The sequence below is a fragment of the Somniosus microcephalus genome, unplaced genomic scaffold (genome assembly GCF_052327205.1).
Source record: "Somniosus microcephalus isolate GS21.2 unplaced genomic scaffold, FLI_Smic_1.0 unresolved_chr1, whole genome shotgun sequence".
Taxonomy (NCBI): Eukaryota; Metazoa; Chordata; class Chondrichthyes; order Squaliformes; family Somniosidae; genus Somniosus; species Somniosus microcephalus.
In genome coordinates, this window is record NW_028225179.1 from 105,586,940 (window position 1) to 105,605,707 (window position 18,768).

The 18,768-nt window shown below is 53.1% G+C and overlaps 1 protein-coding gene across 2 annotated transcripts in view; it reads right to left on the reverse strand.

Annotated features, from left to right (window-relative positions):
• The window catches only part of LOC147095683 (complement C4-like), a 623,807-nt gene that overhangs the window by 513,581 nt on the left and 91,458 nt on the right, over window positions 1-18,768 (reverse strand). For both annotated transcript variants that reach the window (XM_085974724.1, XM_085974723.1), the window contains exons 16-17: window positions 16,072-16,143; window positions 5,743-5,937 (exon numbers count right to left, since the gene is read on the reverse strand). In XM_085974724.1, coding sequence (XP_085830850.1) covers window positions 5,743-5,937; window positions 16,072-16,143 — 267 coding nt within the window. The remainder of the gene's footprint in view (window positions 1-5,742; window positions 5,938-16,071; window positions 16,144-18,768) is intronic.

Here is an 18,768-nt window from a genome sequence, read left to right on the forward strand (position 1 = left end):
CCCCACTGCCCACGTCCCCCCCACTGCCCACATCCCCCCCCCACTGCCCACGTCCCCCCCACTGCCCACGTCCCCCCCCACTGCCCACATCCTCCCCCACTGCCCACGTCCCCCCCCACTGCCCACATCCCCCCCACTGCCCACGTCCCCCCCCCACTGCCCACATCCTCCCCCACTGCCCACATCCTCCCCCACTGCCCACATCCCCCCCACTGCCCACGTCCCCCCCCCACTGCCCACATCCTCCCCCACTGCCCACATCCCCCCCCACCTGCCCACGTCCCCCCCACTGCCCACCTCCCCCCCACTGCCCACGTCCCCCCCACTGCCCACGTCCCCCCCCACTGCCCACATCCTCCCCCACTGCCCACATCCCCCCACTGCCCACATCCCCCCACTGCCCACGTCCCCCCCCACTGCCCACATCCCCCCCCACTGCCCACGTCCCCCCCCCACTGCCCACGTCCCCTCCCCACTGCCCACGTCCCCCCCCACTGCCCACGTCCCCCCCCCACTGCCCACGTCCCCCCCCTACTGCCCACATCCCTCCCCCACTGCCCACATCCCTCCCCCACTGCCCACGTCCCCCCCCCCCCCCACTGCCCACATCCCTCCCCCACTGCCCACATCCCCCCCCCACTGCCCACATCCCTCCCCCACTGCCCACGTCCCCCCCCTACTGCCCACATCCCCCCCCACTGCCCACATCCCCCCCCACTGCCCACATCCTCCCCCACTGCCCACATCCCCCCCCACTGCCCACATCCCTCCCCCACTGCCCACATCCCCCCCACTGCCCACATCCCTCCCCCACTGCCCACGTCCCCCCCTACTGCCCACATCCCCCCCCCACTGCCCACATCCCCCCCACTGCCCACATCCCCCCCCACTGCCCACATCCTCCCCCACTGCCCACATCCCCCCCCACTGCCCACATCCTCCCCCACTGCCCACATCCCCCCCCACTGCCCACATCCTCCCCCACTGCCCACATCCCCCCCCCACTGCCCACATCCTCCCCCACTGCCCACATCCCCCCCCACTGCCCACATCCCCCCCCACTGCCCACATCCCCCCCCACTGCCCACATCCTCCCCCACTGCCCACATCCCCCCCCACTGCCCACATCCCCCCCCACTGCCCACATCCCCCCCCACTGCCCACATCCCCCCCCCACTGCCCACATCCCCCCCCACTGCCCACATCCTCCCCCACTGCCCACATCCCCCCCACTGCCCACATCCCCCCCCCACTGCCCACATCCCCCCCCACTGCCCACATCCTCCCCCACTGCCCACATCCTCCCCCACTGCCCACATCCTCCCCCACTGCCCACATCCCCCCCCACTGCCCACATCCTCCCCCACTGCCCACATCCCCCCACTGCCCACATCCCCCCCCACTGCCCACATCCTCCCCCACTGCCCACATCCTCCCCCACTGCCCACATCCCCCCCCACTGCCCACATCCCCCCCCACTGCCCACATCCTCCCCCACTGCCCACATCCTCCCCCACTGCCCACATCCCCCCCCACTGCCCACATCCTCCCCCACTGCCCACATCCTCCCCCACTGCCCACATCCTCCCCCACTGCCCACGTCCCCCCCCACTGCCCACATCCTCCCCCACTGCCCACATCCTCCCCCACTGCCCACATCCCCCCCCACTGCCCACATCCTCCCCCACTGCCCACATCCTCCCCCACTGCCCACATCCCCCCCCACTGCCCACATCCTCCCCCACTGCCCACATCCCCCCCCACTGCCCACATCCTCCCCCACTGCCCACATCCTCCCCCACTGCCCACGTCCTCCCCCCTACTGCCCACATCCTCCCCCACTGCCCACATCCTCCCCCACTACCCACATCCCCCCACTGCCCACGCCCCCCCCCACTGCCCACGTCCCCCCCACTGCCCACGTCCCCCCCACTGCCCACGTCCCCCCCCCACTGCCCACGTCCCCCCCACTGCCCACATCCCCCCCCACTGCCCACGTCCCCCCCCACTGCCCACATCCCTCCCCCACTGCCCACATCCCTCCCCCACTGCCCACGTCCCCCCCACTGCCCACGTCCCCCCCACTGCCCACATCCCCCCACTGCCCACGTCCCCCCCACTGCCCACATCCCCCCACTGCCCACTGCCCACATCCCCCCACTGCCCACGCCCCCCCACTGCCCACATCCCTCCCCCACTGCCCACGTCCCCCCCCACTGCCCACGTCCCCCCCCACTGCCCACATCCCTCCCCCACTGCCCACATCCCTCCCCCACTGCCCACATCCTCCCCCACTGCCCACATCCCTCCCCCACTGCCCACATCCCTCCCCCACTGCCCACATCCTCCCCCACTGCACACATCCCCCCCACTGCCCACATCCCCCCCACTGCCCACATCCCCCCCACTGCCCACATCCCTCCCCACTGCCCACATGCCCCCCACTGCCCACATCCCCCCCACTGCCCACATCCCTCCCCACTGCCCACGTCCCCCCCACTGCCCACATCCCCCCCACTGCCCACGCCCCCCCACTGCCCACGTCCCCCCCCACTGCCCACATCCCCCCCACTGCCCACATCCCCCCCACTGCCCACATCCCTCCCCACTGCCCACGTCCCCCCCACTGCCCACATCCCCCCACTGCCCACGCCCCCCCACTGCCCACGTCCCCCCCCACTGCCCACATCCCCCCCCACTGCCCACATCCCTCCCCCACTGCCCACGTCCCCCCCCACTGCCCACATCCCCCCCACTGCCCACATCCCTCCCCCACTGCCCACGTCCCCCCCCACTGCCCACGTCCCCCCCCACTGCCCACAACCCCCCCACTGCCCACATCCCCCCCACTGCCCACATCCCCCCCACTGCCCACATCCCCCCACTGCCCACGCCCCCCCACTGCCCACGTCCCCCCCCACTGCCCACATCCCCCCCACTGCCCACATCCCTCCCCCACTGCCCACGTCCCCCCCCACTGCCCACGTCCCCCCCCACTGCCCACATCCCCCCCAGTGCCCACATCCCCCCCACTGCCCACATCCTCCCCCACTGCCCACATCCTCCCCCCCACTGCCCACGTCCCCCCCACTGCCCACATCCCCCCCCACTGCCCACGCCCCCCCCCACTGCCCACAGCCCCCCCCACTGCCCACGCCCCCCCCCACTGCCCACGTCCCCCCCACTGCCCACATCCCCCCCACTGCCCACATCCACCCCCACTGCACTGCCCACATCCTCCCCCACTGCCCACATCCCCCCACTGCCCACGTCCCCCCCACTGCCCACATCCCCCCCACTGCCCACATCCCCCCCACTGCCCACATCCCCCCCACTGCCCACATCCTCCCCCCCACTGCCCACATCCCCCCCCACTGCCCACGTCCCCCCCACTGCCCACATCCCCCCCACTGCCCACGTCCCCCCCACTGCCCACATCCCCCCCACTGCCCACATCCCTCCCCCACTGCCCACGCCCCCCCCACTGCCCACGCCCCCCCCCACTGCCCACGTCCCCCCCACTGCCCACATACCCCCACTGCCCACATCCCCCCCACTGCCCACATCCACCCCCACTGCCCACATCCTCCCCCACTGCCCACGCCCCCCACTGCCCACATCCACCCCCACTGCCCACATCCTCCCCCACTGCCCACATCCCCCCACTGCCCACGTCCCCCCCACTGCCCACATCCCCCCACTGCCCACGTCCCCCCCACTGCCCACATCCCCCCACTGCCCACATCCTCCCCCACTGCCCACATCCTCCCCCACTGCCCACGCCCTCCCCCACTGCCCACATCCTCCCCCACTGCCCACATCCCCCCACTGCCCACATCCCCCCACTGCCCACGTCCCCCCCACTGCCCACATCCCCCCACTGCCCACGTCCCCCCCACTGCCCACATCCCCCCACTGCCCACATCCCCCCACTGCCCACATCCTCCCCCACTGCCCACGAACCCCCCCCCACTGTCCACATCCCTCCCCCACTGCCCACGTCCCCTCCACTGCCCGCGTCCCCCCCACTGCCCGCGTCCCCCCCCCACTGCCCATGTCCAGACCCCCCACTGCCCACATCCCCCCCACTGGCAACATCCAGTCCCCCCACTGCCCATGTCCCCCCTACTGCCCATGTCCCCCCCGCTGCCCACATCCCCCCCCACTACCCACATCCAGTCCCCCCACTGCCCATGTCCCCCCTACTGCCCATGTCCCCCCCACTGCCCACATCCCCCCCACTGCCCACCTCCAGACCCCCCACTGCCCACGTCCCCCCTCTGCCCACATCCCCCCCACTGCCCACGTCCCGCCTCTGCCCACGTCCCCCCCACTGCCCACATCCCCCCCACTGCCCACCTCCAGACCCCCCACTGCCCATGTCCCCCCCACTGCCCACATCCCCCCCACTGCCCACCTCCAGACCCCCCACTGCCCACGTCCCCCCTCTGCCCACGTCCCCCCTCTGCCCACATCCCCCCCACTGCCCACGTCCCGCCTCTGCCCACGTCCCCCCCACTGCCCACGTACTCCCACTGCCCACATCCCCCCCCACTGCCCACATCCCCCCCACTGCCCACATCCAGTACCCCCACTGCCCATGTCCCCCCCACTGCCCACATCCCCCCCACTGCCCACCTCCAGACCCCCCACTGCCCACGTCCCCCCTCTGCCCACGTCCCCCCTCTGCCCACATCCCCCCCACTGCCCACGTCCCGCCTCTGCCCACGTCCCCCCCACTGCCCACGTACTCCCACTGCCCACATCCCCCCCACTGCCCACATCCCCCCCCACTGCCCACATCCAGTCCCCCCACTGCCCACAACCCCCCCCACTGCCCACATCCAGTACCCCCACTGCCCATGTCCCCCCCACTGCCCACATCCCCCCCACTCCCCACCTCCAGACCCCCCACTGCCCACCTCCAGTCCCCCCATTGCCCATGTCTAGACCCCCCTCTGCCCACGTCCAGACCCCCACTGCCCATGTCCCCCCCACTGTCCATGTCCCCCCCACTGACCGTGTCCAGACCCCCCACTGCCCATGTCCCCCCCACTGCCCATGTCCCCCCCCACTGCCCACGTCCAGACCCCCCTCTGCCCAAGTCCAGATCCCCCACTGCCCACGTCCAGACCCCCCACTGCCCACATCCTACCCCCGCACCCCCACCCACTGGATTTTTTGGTGACTATCTTATATTGATGGGTCCTAGTTATGCTCTTCCCCACAGGTGGAAACATTCTCTCTGTATCCACTCTATCAAAACCTCTCATAATTGTAAAGACCTCTATTAGCTCACCTCTCAGCCTTCTCTTTTCAAGAGAAAGGAGACCCGGCCTGTTCATCCTTTCCTGATAGGTATACCCTCGCATTTCTGGTATCATCCTTGTAAATCTTTTTTGCAACATCTCCAGTGCCTCTATAACCTTATTATAATATGGCGACCAGAACTGTACGCCATGCTCCCAGTGTGGGCTAACCAAAGTTCGGTACATGGTTAGATAACTTCACTACTTTTCAATTCTGTCCCTCTAGAACTAAACCCTTGGTTTGCTTTTGTTGTGGTCTTATTAACCTGGGTCACTACTTTTAGTGATTTGTGTATTTGTTTATTTGTGTATTTGTTAATTAATTGAATTGTCTCGCTGAGTGAATGTGGCTCAATTGCGTGACTGTCTGACCAAGCCAACAGTAGTGGAGGTTGTCTCCCTGCCAGTGTGGCAGCAGCTAGGCATCTCTTACATCTTGATATTGAGTCCACCTTCAGTGACTGATTCTTTCTCAGCTCCACCCCATAGTCACAGCAGGTCTGGAAGGCCAGGCGGCACTGCATCTCCTTGACCCGCCTTGCGCGTTCCTCACAGCTGAGCTGCATTAATATCCTGGTGACGCCGTCCATGCAGCATTTCCGCAGTCTGTGGTCAGGGTACTCGTTTACTGAAAGAAGTGAGACAGGCAATTAGGAAAGCAAATGGTACATTAGCTTTTGTTACAAAGCGATTAGAGTATAAGAGTAAAGAAGCCTTACTACAATTATACAGGGCATTGGCGAGGCCACACCCGGAGTACTGTGTACAGTTCTGGTCTCCTTACCCAAGGAAAGACATACTTGCCTTAGAGGCCTATATCAATGATTTGGATGAGGGGACTAAATGTAACATTTCCAAATTTGCTGATGATACAAAGCTAGGTGGCAGTGTCAGTTGCGAAAAGGATGTGAAGAGGCTTCAAGGGGATCTCGACAGGCTCAGTGAGTGGGCGAGAACATGGCAGATGGAATATAATGTGGATAAATGTGAAGTTATCCACTTTGGTAGAAAAAGCAGAAAGGCAGAGTATTTCCTAAATGGTGAAAGATTGGGGAATGCAGATGCTCAAAGGGACCTGGGTGTCCTTGTACATGAGTCACTGAAAGTGAAGGTGCAGGTGCAGCAAGCCATTAGGAAGGCAAATGGTATGTTGGCCTTCATTACAAGAGGATTTGAGCACAGGAGTAAAGAAGTCTTACTCCAATTATATAGGGCCCTGGTGAGACCACACCTGGAGTACTGTGTACAATTTTGGTCTCCTTACCTAAGGAAGGATATACTTGCCATAGAGGGAGTGCAATGAAGGTTCACGAGATTGATTCCTGGGATGGCGGGACTGTCGTATGAGAAGAGATTGAGTAAACTAGGCCTGTATTCTCTTGAATTCAGAAGAATGAGAGGGGATCTCATTGAAGCATACAAAATTATTACAGGGCTTGATAGGATGGATGCTCGGAGAATATCTCTATTGGCTGGGGAGTCTAGAACCAGGGGCCACAGCCTCAGGTTAAAGGGTAGGCCATTCAGGACTGAGATGAGAAGAAATTTCTTCACACAGAGGGTGGTGAATCTTTGGAATTCTCTACCCCAGAGGACGGTGGAGGCTCAGTCATTGGGTATATTCAAAACAGAAGTCGATAGATTTCTGACTAGTAAGGGCATCAAGGGATATGGCGATAGGGCTGGTGAATGGAATTGAGGCAGAAGATCAGCCATGATCTCATTGAATGGCGGAGCAGGCTCGAAGGGCGAAATGGCCGACTCCTGCTCCTATTTCTTATGTTCTTATGAGTGCAACCAAGGTTCACCAGACTGATTCCTGGGATGGGGGGATTGTCCTATGAGCAGAGATTGAGTAGACTAAGCCTATATTCTCTAGAGTTTAGAAGAATGAGAGGTGATCTCATTGAAACACACAAAATTCTTAAGGGGCTTGACAGGGTTAATGTTTCCCCCTCGCTGGGGAGTCTAGAACCAGGGGTCACAGTCTCAGAGTAAGGGGTCAGTCATTTAGGACTGAGATGAGGAGAAATTTCTTCACTCAAAGGGTTGCGAATCTTTGGAATTCTCTACCCCAGGGAGCTGTGGAGGATTAGTTGTTGAGTATATTCTAGACAGAGGTCAATAAATTTTTGGGAACGAAGGGAATCTAGGGATAAGGGGATAGTGCAGGAAGGTGGAGTTGAGGTAGAAGATCAGCCATGATCTTGATGAATGGCGGAGCAGGCTCGAAGGGCCGAATGGTCTACTCCAGCTCCTGTTTCTTATGTTCTTATGTAAAGGACACTTTAATAATAACTGCACAGCAAGTTCCACGTTGGAACGAGCTACACGACCTTGCAAACAGGATCCAAGTCACTCGATCCCTGCGGTCTAGGCAGTGCAGTAAGGTAGAACGCTGGTTGTACATCACGGGATGCTCATTATTATCATTGAATCATAGAATGATACAGCGCAGGAGGATGCAAAGAGGCTTCAAGGCGATTTAGACAAGTTGAGTGAGTGGGTAAATACATGGCAGATGCAGTATAACGTGGATAAATGTGAAGTTATCCACTTCGGTAGGAAAAACAGAAAAGCAAAGTATTATTTAAATGGTGATACATTGGGAAATGCTGATGTACCTGGGTGTCCTTGTACACCAGTCACTGAAAGCAAACATGCAGGTGCAGCAGGCAGTTAGGAAGGCAAATGGTATATTGGCCTTCATTGCAAAAGGATTTGTGTACAGGAGCAAAGATGTCTTACTACAGTTATACAGGGCCTTGGTGAGACCACACCTGGAGTACTGTGTGCAGTTTTGGTCTCCTTACCTAAGAAAGGATATACTTGCCATAGAGGGAGTGCAGTGAAGGTTCACCAGACTGATTCTTGGGATGGCAGGACTGTCGAATGAGGAGAGATTGGGTCGACTAGGCCTGTATTCACTAGAGTTTAGAAGAATGAGAGGGGATCTCATTGAAACGTATAAAATACTGACAGGGCTAGACAGACTGGATGCAGGGAGGTAGTTTCCCTGGCTCGGGGGTCTAGAACGAGGGGTCACAGTCTCAGGATACAGGGTAGGACATTTAGGACTGAGATGAGGAGAAATTTCTTCACTCAGAGGGTGGTGAACCTGTGGAATTCTCTACCACAGAAGGCTGTGGAGGCCAAGTCACTGAATATATTTAAGAAGGAGATGGATAGATTTCTGGACACAAAAGGCATCAAGGGGTATGAAGAGAGAGCGGGAATATGGTATTGAGATAGATCTTATTGAATGGTGGAGCAGGCTCGAAGGACCGAATGTCCTATTCCTTTTCCTATCTTTCTATGTTTCTATTCAGCCCATCGTGCCTGTGTCGACTCTTTGCAGAGCGAGCCAATTAATCTCACTCCCCCTGCTCTTCCCCCCTAGCCCTGTGATTTATTTTTCCTCTTCAAAATGAAAGTCATTAAGAATGAAGAATTTTTCTCTGTTGGATTTGAGGATGCTACTATAGACTCCGCACCAAATCCTAAAAGCATTGTCCAGACATTGGCAACTGAAAATCGCAATACATCGACTATCTTGCATCCAGAAAGCAGAGGAGCTGCATTGAAAACGGAAGTTTCTCACTGGCACAGTACAGCCCGGTGGGACAGGGCTGGAGGATGGCGCATGTTGGGGGTTTACTTCTGAGGAGCAAGGTATACAGCGGTGTTCCCCAGGGGTAGGTGTTAGCACCACTGCTCATTTTTGATATATATTCATGACCTGGACTTGGTTCTGCAGGGCATAATTTCAAAGTTTGCAGATGAAAAGTCTCGGAAATGTAGTAAACAGTAAGGAGGATAGTAACAGACTTCAGGAGGACACAGACAGACTGGTGAAATGGGCAGACACATGGCAGATGAAATTTAACCCAGAGAGGTGTGAAGTGATAGATTTTGGTAGGAAGAATGAGGAGAGGCAATATGAACTAAATGGTACAATTTTAAAGGGCCTTAGTTAGAGCATTGTGTTCAATTCTGGGCACCACACTTTAGGAAAGATGTCAAGGCCTTAGAGAGGGTGCAGAAGGGATTTACCTGCATGGTATCAGGGATGAGGGACTTCCGTTATGTGGAGAGACTGGAGAAGCTGGGGTTGTTCTCCTTAGAGAGGAGAAGGTTAAGAGGAGAAGAAAGAAAGAAAGAAAGAACTCCCTGAGCACTGCACTGGGAGTGTCAGCCTAGATTTTTCCACTCCAGACTCTGGAATGGGACTTGAAGCCACAACCTTCTGACTCAGAGGCGAGGAGAGTGCTACCCAGTGAGCCACAGCTGACACTTATCACCATCACCCAAAATTAATATTGATGGGCATGCACTTGGTCCTCAGGAAACTATGGGGTAGACATTCCCTGAGGTACATTTTCGGGCCTGAAAATGGGTGCTGTGCACTGAGTGCTCACCCCCAACTGAGAGGCCCCAGGCCACTCCAAATTGAGCTTCAGGGTCGAGTTGCTGGTGGCACTTTTCGTATCTCCTCGGGCAGCTCGCACCTTCTGTAAAGATCAATGTCGGGGTGCTTGCCTTGCTGGCATCGACTGGAAGGTAAGTGGGGGCCGGGGGGAGAGGACAATGAGATGAGGGCCGATCACAGGCAGGCAGAGGCCCATTGGGAGTGTTGTTGAGGTAGGGAGCAGCACTGTGCGCTTCCTGACTCCACATCGAACTAATGATGCCCTCTTGTTAGGCATCTACAAGATGCAATGCAGTAACTCGCCAAGGCTTCTTCGGCAGCACCTCCCAAACCCACGGCCTCTTCCACCTAGAAGGACAAGGGCAGCAGGCGCATGGGAACACCACCACTTCCAAGTTCCCCCCCAAGTCACACACCATCCTGACTTGGAAATATATCGCCGATCCTTCATCGTCGCTGGGTCAAAATCCTGGAACTCCCTCCCTAACAGCACTGTGGGAGTACCTTCACCACACGGACTGCAGCGGTTCAAGAAGGCAGCTCACCACCACCTTCTCAAGGGCAATTAGGGATGGGCAATAAATGCTGGCCTTGCCAGCGATGCCCACATCCCATAAACAAATAAAAAAATAAAATCATACAGGCCTGCAAAATCTGAGCCGCACAATTGAGGCTGGTCTTCTAAAACAGGCAGAGATCATGAATATGTTTCGGGGGCCAAAAATTCGACACAGTGCAGTACAGATTCCCCCGAATGTTACCCAGGCTCCAAGGGTTGGACTACGAGGAGAGATTACATAAACTAGGCTTGTAGTCCCTGGAATATAGGCGGTTAAGTGCTGATGTGACTGAAGTTTTTAGGATTTTGAAAGGAATTGATAGGGTAAGAGAGAGAGAAACTTATTCCACTGCTGGGGGAGTCTAGGACAAGGGGATAAAATCTTAAAAAATCAGAGCCAGGCCATTCAGGAGTGAAGTTAGGAAACACTTCTTCACGCAAAGGGTGGTAGAAGTGTGGAAGCCTCTCCCACAAAAAGCAGTAGATGCTAGCTCAGTTAATGATTTTACATCTGAGATCGACAGAGTTTTGCTAGTCAAGGGTATAATAAGACGTGGAACCAAGGCAGGTGGATGGAGTTAGGATACAGATCAGCCATGATCTTTTTTGCACCTTCTCCAGTGCTTCTATATCCTTTTGATAATACGGAGACCAGATTGGTACAGTTCTTGGGAGTATCAGCCATAGTTAAACCGATGGAAAAGATCATCGGCAGCAGGTGGAGGCGGATCAGCGCGGCAGAGCGACTACAAGAGGCCCCAGAGGCTCAGGTAGGCCTCAGTGCGGCATCGGCAGCGGGTGGAGGCGGAGCAGCGCGGCAGAGTGACTACAAGAGGCCCCAGAGGCTCAGGTAGGCCTCAGTGCGGCATCGGCAGCGGGTGGAGGCGGAGCAGCGTGGCAGAGCGACTACAAGAGGCCCCAGAGGCTCAGGTAGGCCTCAGTGCGGCATCGGCAGCGGGTGGAGGCGGAGCAGCGCGGCAGAGTGACTACAAGAGGCCCCAGAGGCTCAGGTCGGCCTCAGTGCGGCATCAGCAGCGGGTGGAGGCGGAGCAGCACGGCAGAGCGACTACAAGAGGCCCCAGAGGCTGAGGTAGGCCTCAGTGCGGCATCGGCAGCGGGTGAAGGCGGAGCAGCGCGGCAGAGCGACTACAAGAGGCCCCAGAGGCTCAGGTAGGCCTCAGTGTGGCATCGGCAGCGGGTGGAGGCGAAGCAGCGCGGCAGAGCGACTACAAGAGGCCCCAGAGGCTCAGGTAGGGGTACCAATCTCCAATCTCAGGCAAGGAGAGAGGTAAAAAGTATTCAAGGTGTGACGTCACCACATAACAGGTAGGTGATTGGTTGGAGTATTTCTCTCGTTTTAAAACTTTAAGTCTGTGGTTTATACTTTTTAAGGTTGCTGTGGTGTACCAAGGCCTTTCTGGTGCAGAGTGACTGTTGGTAAACCATTTAACTGGTGTAACTGGAGGGATTGATTTAATTTAAATCCAATTAATTAAAGGGGATACTAGCATCTAAAATCGGGCAGAGGGTGTCCATAACTAACAATAAAAAATTTAATTAATTACATAGAATGGAGCAGGTGATGTGTTGCAGTTGCGAGATGTGGGAGCCGGTGAACCCCATTGAGGCTCACGGTGATTACGTCTGTGACAAGTGTCTGCTGCAACAGGAACTCCAGCTCTGTGTTGATCAGCTGGAGTCTGAGCTTCAGACACTGCGACACATCAGGGAGGGGGAGAAGTACCTGAACTCTGTGTATCAGGAGGTGGTCACACCTATGAAGTTAAGTAATTCAGATGTAGCCCATGGTCAGGGACAGGACGGTGTGACTACGAGTGAGGCAGGTACGGGGATCCAGGAGATAGAGCTGGAGGAGCCGCAGCCCTTGCTCTTGACCAACAGGTTCGAGGTTCTTACTCCCTGTGGGGACAGGAGCAGGGACTGCAGGGAGGATGAGCAACCTGGCCACAGCACCGTGGAATGGGGGGCCATTCAAGAGGGGGGAGTAAATAGAAATGTTGTAGTGGTAGGGGATAGTATTATTAGGGGGATAGATAGAGTTCTCTGCAGCCGAGAGCGAGAGTCCCGAAGGCTGTGTTGCCTACCCGGTGCCAGGGTTAAGGACATCTCCTCTGGGCTGGAAAGAAACTTGCAGTGGGAGGGGGTGGATCCAGTTGTCGTGGTCCATGTTGGTACAAACGACGTAGATAGGAGCAGCTAGGGGTCAAATTAAAAAACAGAACCTCAAGGGTAATAATCTCTGGATTATTACCTGAGCCATGAGCGAATTTGGCTAGGACAAATAAAATTAGAGAGTTAAATGCGTGGCTCAAAGACTGGTGTGGGAGAAATGGGTTTTGCTTCCTGGGACACTGGCACCAGTACTGGGGCAGGAGGGAGCTGTTCCATTGGGATGGGCTTCACTTGGCCAGTGCTGGGACTAGAGTCCTGGCGGATCATATAACTAGGGCTGTAGAGAGGGCTTTAAACTAACTAGTGGGGGGGAGGTTCCTAGAGAGCAAATAATAAAAATGACAACAGAGAAGGTCATAGACTTAGGTAGCAGTGGGGAAATTAAAAACCAGAGTGTGTCAGGAAGGGGCAGAAGGTATGGAGTAAAAGGTAAAGTAATAAAAAGGGCAAAAGCAGGAACTAAGTGTCACAAAACATATTTGAAAGTTCTCTATCTGAATGCACGTAGCATTCGTAACAAAATAGACGAGTTAATGGCACAAATAACTACATATGGGTATGATCTTGTGGCCATTACAGAAACATGGCTGCAGGGTGACAATGCCTGGGAATTAAACATACCAGGTTATTTAACGATCAGGAAGGACAGGCAGGAAGGAGGGGGAGGTAGGGTGGCTATGTTAATAAAGGAAGGAATCACTGTAATACAGAGAAATGATATTGGGTCAAAAGATCAGGATAATGAAACAGTTTGGGTGGAGGTAAGGAATAATAAGGGGAAAAAAACACTAGTGGGCGTAGTCTATAGGCCTCCGAACAGTTGCAACTCTGTAGGGCGGAGTATCAATCAGGAAATAGTTGAGGCTTGTAATAAGGGAGCATCTATAATTATGGGGGATTTTAACTATCATATTAATTGGACAAATCAAATTGGGCAGGGCTGCCTTGAGGATGAGTTCATTGAGTGTATTAGGGATGGGTTTCTTGAGCAGTATGTAACTGAACCGACCAGGGGGCAAGCAACCTTACATCTGGTCCTGTGTAGCGAGACAGGATTAATTAAAAATGTCCTAGTAAAGGATCCCCTTGGAATGAGTGACCATAACATGGTTGAATTCCATATTCAATTAGAGGGTGAGAAGGTTGGATCTCAAACAAGCGTGCTAAGCTTGAATAAAGGAGACTATGAAGGTATGAGAGCGGAATTGAGTAGAGTGGATTGGGAAAATAGATTAAAGGGTAAGACGATACATGATCAGTGTACATTTAAGGAGTTATTTTACAACTTCCAAAAAATATATATTCCACTGAGAAGAAAAGGGTGTAAAAGAAAAGACAGCCATCCGTGGCTAAGTAAAGAAATTAAGGATAGTATTCGACTAAAAACAAGGGCATATAAGGTAGTCAAATCTAGTGGGAGGATAGAGGATTGGGAAAACTTTAAAAGACAGCAAAAAATAACAAAAAGATTCATTAAGAAAGGGAAGATAGATTATGAAAGTAAATTAGCAAAAAATATAAAAACAGATAGTAAGAGTTTTTATATTTATATAAAAAGAAAAAGGGTGGCTAAAGTAAATGTTGGTCCCTTAGAGGGTGAGACCGGGAAATTAATGGTGGGAAATATGGAGATGGCAAAAACACTGAATGAATATTTTGTATCAGTCTTTACAGTAGAAGACACGAAGAATATCCCAACACTGGAAAAACAGGGGGCTATAGGGGGGGAGGAGCTAAACACGATCAAAATCACTAAGGAAGTGGTACTCGGTAAAATAATGGGACTCAAGGCGGATAAATCACCTGGACCTGATGGCTTACATCCTAGGGTCTTGAGGGAAGTGGCGGTAGGGATTGTGGATGCATTGGTAATAATTTTCCAAAACTCCCTGGACTCAGCAAAGGTCCCGGCAGACTGGAAAACTGCTAATGTAACGCCCTTATTTAAAAAGGGCAGTAGACAGAAGGCTGGAAACTATAGACCGGTTAGCCTAACATCTGTGGTAGGTAAAATATTGGAGTCCATTATTAAGGAGACAGTAACAGGACATTTGGATAATCATAATTTAATAGGTCAAAGTCAGCATGGTTTTATAAAGGGGAAGTCATGTTTGACAAATTTGCTGGAGTTCTTTGAGGAAGTAACATATAGGGTGGATAAAGGGGAACCAGTGGACGTAGTGTATTTAGACTTCCAAAAGGCATTTGACAAGGTGCCACACAAAAGATTATTGCTTAAGATAAAAATCACAGGATTGGGGGTAATATTCTGGCATGGATAGAGGATTGGCTATCTAACAGAAGGCAGAGAGTTGGGATAAATGGTTCATTCTCGGACTGGCAATCAGTAACTAGTGGTGTACCACAGGGGTCAGTGCTGGGTCCCCAACTCTTTACGATCTGTATTAACGATTTGGAGGAGGGGACCGAGTGTAACATATCAAAGTTTGCAGATGATACTAAGATGGGAGGGAAAGTAGTGAGTGAGGAGGACATAAAAAACCTGTAAGGGGACATAGACAGGCTAAGTAAGTGGGCAGAGATTTGGCAGATGGAATACAATACTGGAAAGTGTGAGGTTATGCACTTTGGCAGGAAAAATCGTAGAGCAAGTTATTATCTTAATGGCAAGAAACTGAAAAGTACTGAAGTACAAAGGGATCTGGGGGTGCTGGTGCACGAAACTCAAAAGGTTAGTATGCAGGTGCAGCAAGTGATTAAGAAGGCCAATGGAATGTTGGCTTTCATTGCTAGGGGGATAGAATATAAAAATAGGGAGGTATTGCTTCAGTTGTACAAGGTATTGGTGAGACCGCACCTGGAATACTGCATACAGTTTTGGTGTCCATACTTAAGAAAAGACATACTTGCTCTCGAGTCAGTACAAAGAAGGTTCACTCGGTTAATCCCGGGGATGAGGGGATGGACATATGAGGAGAGGTTGAGTAGATTGGGACTCTACTCATTGGAGTTCAGAAGAATGAGAGGCAATCTTATTAAAACATATAAGATTGTGAAGGGGTTGGATCGGGTGGATGCGGGGAGGATGTTCCCGATGATGGGTGAAACTAGAAAACTAGGGGGCATAGTCTTAGAATAAGGGGCTGCTCTTTCAAAACTGAGATGAGGAGGAACTACTTCACTCAGAGGGTGGTAGGTCCATGGAATATGCTGCCTCAAAAAGCTGTAGAAGCTACATCATTACATAAATTTAAAACAGAAATAGACAGTTTCCTAGAAGTAAAGGGAATTAAGGGTTACGGGGAGCGGGCAGGAATTTGGACATGAGTCTAGGTTCGGATCGGTCATAGCCCTGTGGGTAGCGGAGCGGGCCCAGGGGCCGTGTAGCCTGATCCTGCTCCTATTTCGTGTGTCTAATTCTGTTAGATTCAGATGGTTCTGTGATAGTAGATTGGCAGTTAGGATCAGATCAGCCATGATCTTATTGAATGGCGGAGCAGGCTCGAGGGGCCGATTGGCCTACTCCTGCTCCTATTTCTTATGTTCTTATGCCATTTTAAGACAGTGACATTATTCGAGAGAAATGAAGAACAGGGTTCAGGGCGTTCTTCGGCACTCACACTTTCCAGAATATTGTCGCTGTAGATTTAACGCTCTCCTCTGTCTTCTGACTTCGCTTTTGCACGAATATTCTGAAAAGTGAGCAGAAAAAAAACCCAACTCAGTGTATCAATGGGGAGCATTTCTCTTGAAAGCCGTGTTCAGCTGAAGGTCTCAACTTGGCTGGAAGCGTTCTCATGTTCACTATTTATGAGGGAATTGTCAACACATTGCAAAAACAAACATTGACATCTTTGCCAGAAATAGCAAACAACGGGGTCAACCTTGACTTTGTGCGATGGCGTGATAGCGAGTCGGCAGCCCATTTCATATCTCTCCCCATTTTCATTGAACAACAACTTGCATTTATATAGCACCTTCAACATAGTAAATCGTCCCAAGGCGCTTCACACTGGCGTGTCGTCAAACAAAAGCTAACACCAAGGTGATAATAGGACAGACTTGGTCATAGAGGTAGGTTTTTAACAAGCATCATAATGGAGGAAAGGGAAGTAGAGAGGCGGAGAGGTTTACGGAGATTAGAGCCCAGGCAGCTGAAGGCACGGCCACCGATGGTGAGGCGATTAAAATCGGGGATGCTCAAAAGGCCAGAATTGGAGGAGTGCAGAGATCTCGGAGGGTTGTAGGGCTGGAGGAGATAACAGAGATAGGGAGGGGCGCAAGAGGCCATGGAGGGATTCAAAAACAAGGATGAGAATTTTAAAATTGAGGCGTTGCCGGTTCAAGAGTCAATGTAGGTCAGCGAGCACAGGGGTGATGGGCGAACGGGACTTGGTGCGAGTTAGGACACGGGGCAGTGAGCACAGGGGAGATGGGCGAACGGGACTTGGTGCGAGTTAGGACACGGGGCAGCAGAGTTTTGGATGAGCTCAAGTTTACGGATTGTGGAAGATGGGAGGTCGGCCAGGAGAGCATTGGAATAGTCGAGTCCGGAGGTCAATTCGCTATCGTGCAAAAACAAGCTCACCCGAAGGGTTTATTTACACCTGGCCCAGCCGATCTCTCGCTTGTAACACGCCAGATTTTTATTTCCATTCGAATCAGGCAATGAAAGGGAAAATTACCCCCATTGACGCTCTAAGAGAGTGACCAGAGGAGGTTTTACTATTTTTAAAGGAAATATCATTGAATGCGTGACATAGGTGTACGAATTTGTCTGGTTGCCATGGTTCTCGAAAGAACTCGTGGAATGCTCAAGCAGAAAAACAAACTGCTTGGTCTGAATTCCTTTTTACTACTTTAGAAAAGGTTTTTCTCTGAACTCCAGACCAGTTCGCCGGCATCCAGTGGTTTAACATACCGTCCCACCCTCAACTTACACTCGAAGATCCCTCTACTGGCTTCAATCCGACAGCTTCTACGACATGTTAATGATTTCACTGCAAATACAGAATAGAGTAAAATCCTCACAGACATATTTAGGAGGTCTCTATACCAAGGATTCTTAACATTGCTGTTGGAACTTTAATAGCTCAGTAACTATTACCAGGCTGCATATGATTTCGGGTACCCAATGTGCGACAGTTTGACGTGACGCTGCTTAACATAATTTTAACTCATTGATTTTAATGGATCAACATTAGCACCAAACCCGTGGATAGAGGAGTGTAACGACAAAGTTCAGCATTTCTAAACTAAGTTCACATCCGGTAACGATTAATGCAATATCTTACTCATGAGCTGAAGTGAGCTGATTTCTGCCTGTCTGTCATTATCCATCTATCAGTCTGTCATTGTCAGTCTGTCATTTTCCATCTGTCTGTCTGCCTGTCATTATCCATCTGTCTGTCATTGTCTGTCTGTCTGTTATTATCTGTCTATCATTATCCATCTATCTGCCTGTCATTGCCTGTCCATCATTATCCATCTATCTGCCTGTCATTGCCTGTCCATCATTATCCATCTATCTGCCTGTCATTGTCTAGCTGTCATTATCCATCTATCTGTCTGTCATTGTCTATCTGTCATTATCCATCTATGTGCCTGTCATTGTCTGTCTGTCATTATCCATCTATCTGTCTGTCATTGTCTATCTGTCATTATCCATCTATCTGTCTGTCATTGTCTATCTGTCATTATCCATCTATCTGTCATGATCCATCTATCTGCCTGTCATTGTCTGTCTGTCATTATCCATCTATCTGCCTGTCATTGTCTATCTGTCATTATCCATCTATCTGTCTGACAATGTCTATCTGTCATTATCCATCTATCTGTCTGTCATTGTCTGTCTGTCATTATCCATCTATCTGCCTGTAATTGTCTGTCTATCATTGTCTGTCTATCATTATCCATCTATCTGTCTGTCATTGTCTGTCTGTCATTATCCATCTATCTGTCTGTCATTGTCTATCTGTCATTACCCATCTATCTGTCTGTCATTGTCTATCTGTCATTATCCATCTATCTGTCTGTCATTGTCTGTCTGTCATTATCCATCTATCTGCCTGTCATTGTCTATCTGTCATTACCCATCTATCTGTCTGTCATTGTCTATCTGTCATTACCCATCGATCTGCCTGACAATGTCTATCTGTCATTATCCATCTATCTGTCTGTCATTGTCTGTCTGTCATTATCCATCTATCTGCCTGTCATTGTCTATCTGTCATTACCCATCTATCTGTCTGTCATTGTCTATTTGTCATTATCCATCTATCAGTCTATCATTGTCTATCTGTCATTATCCATCTATC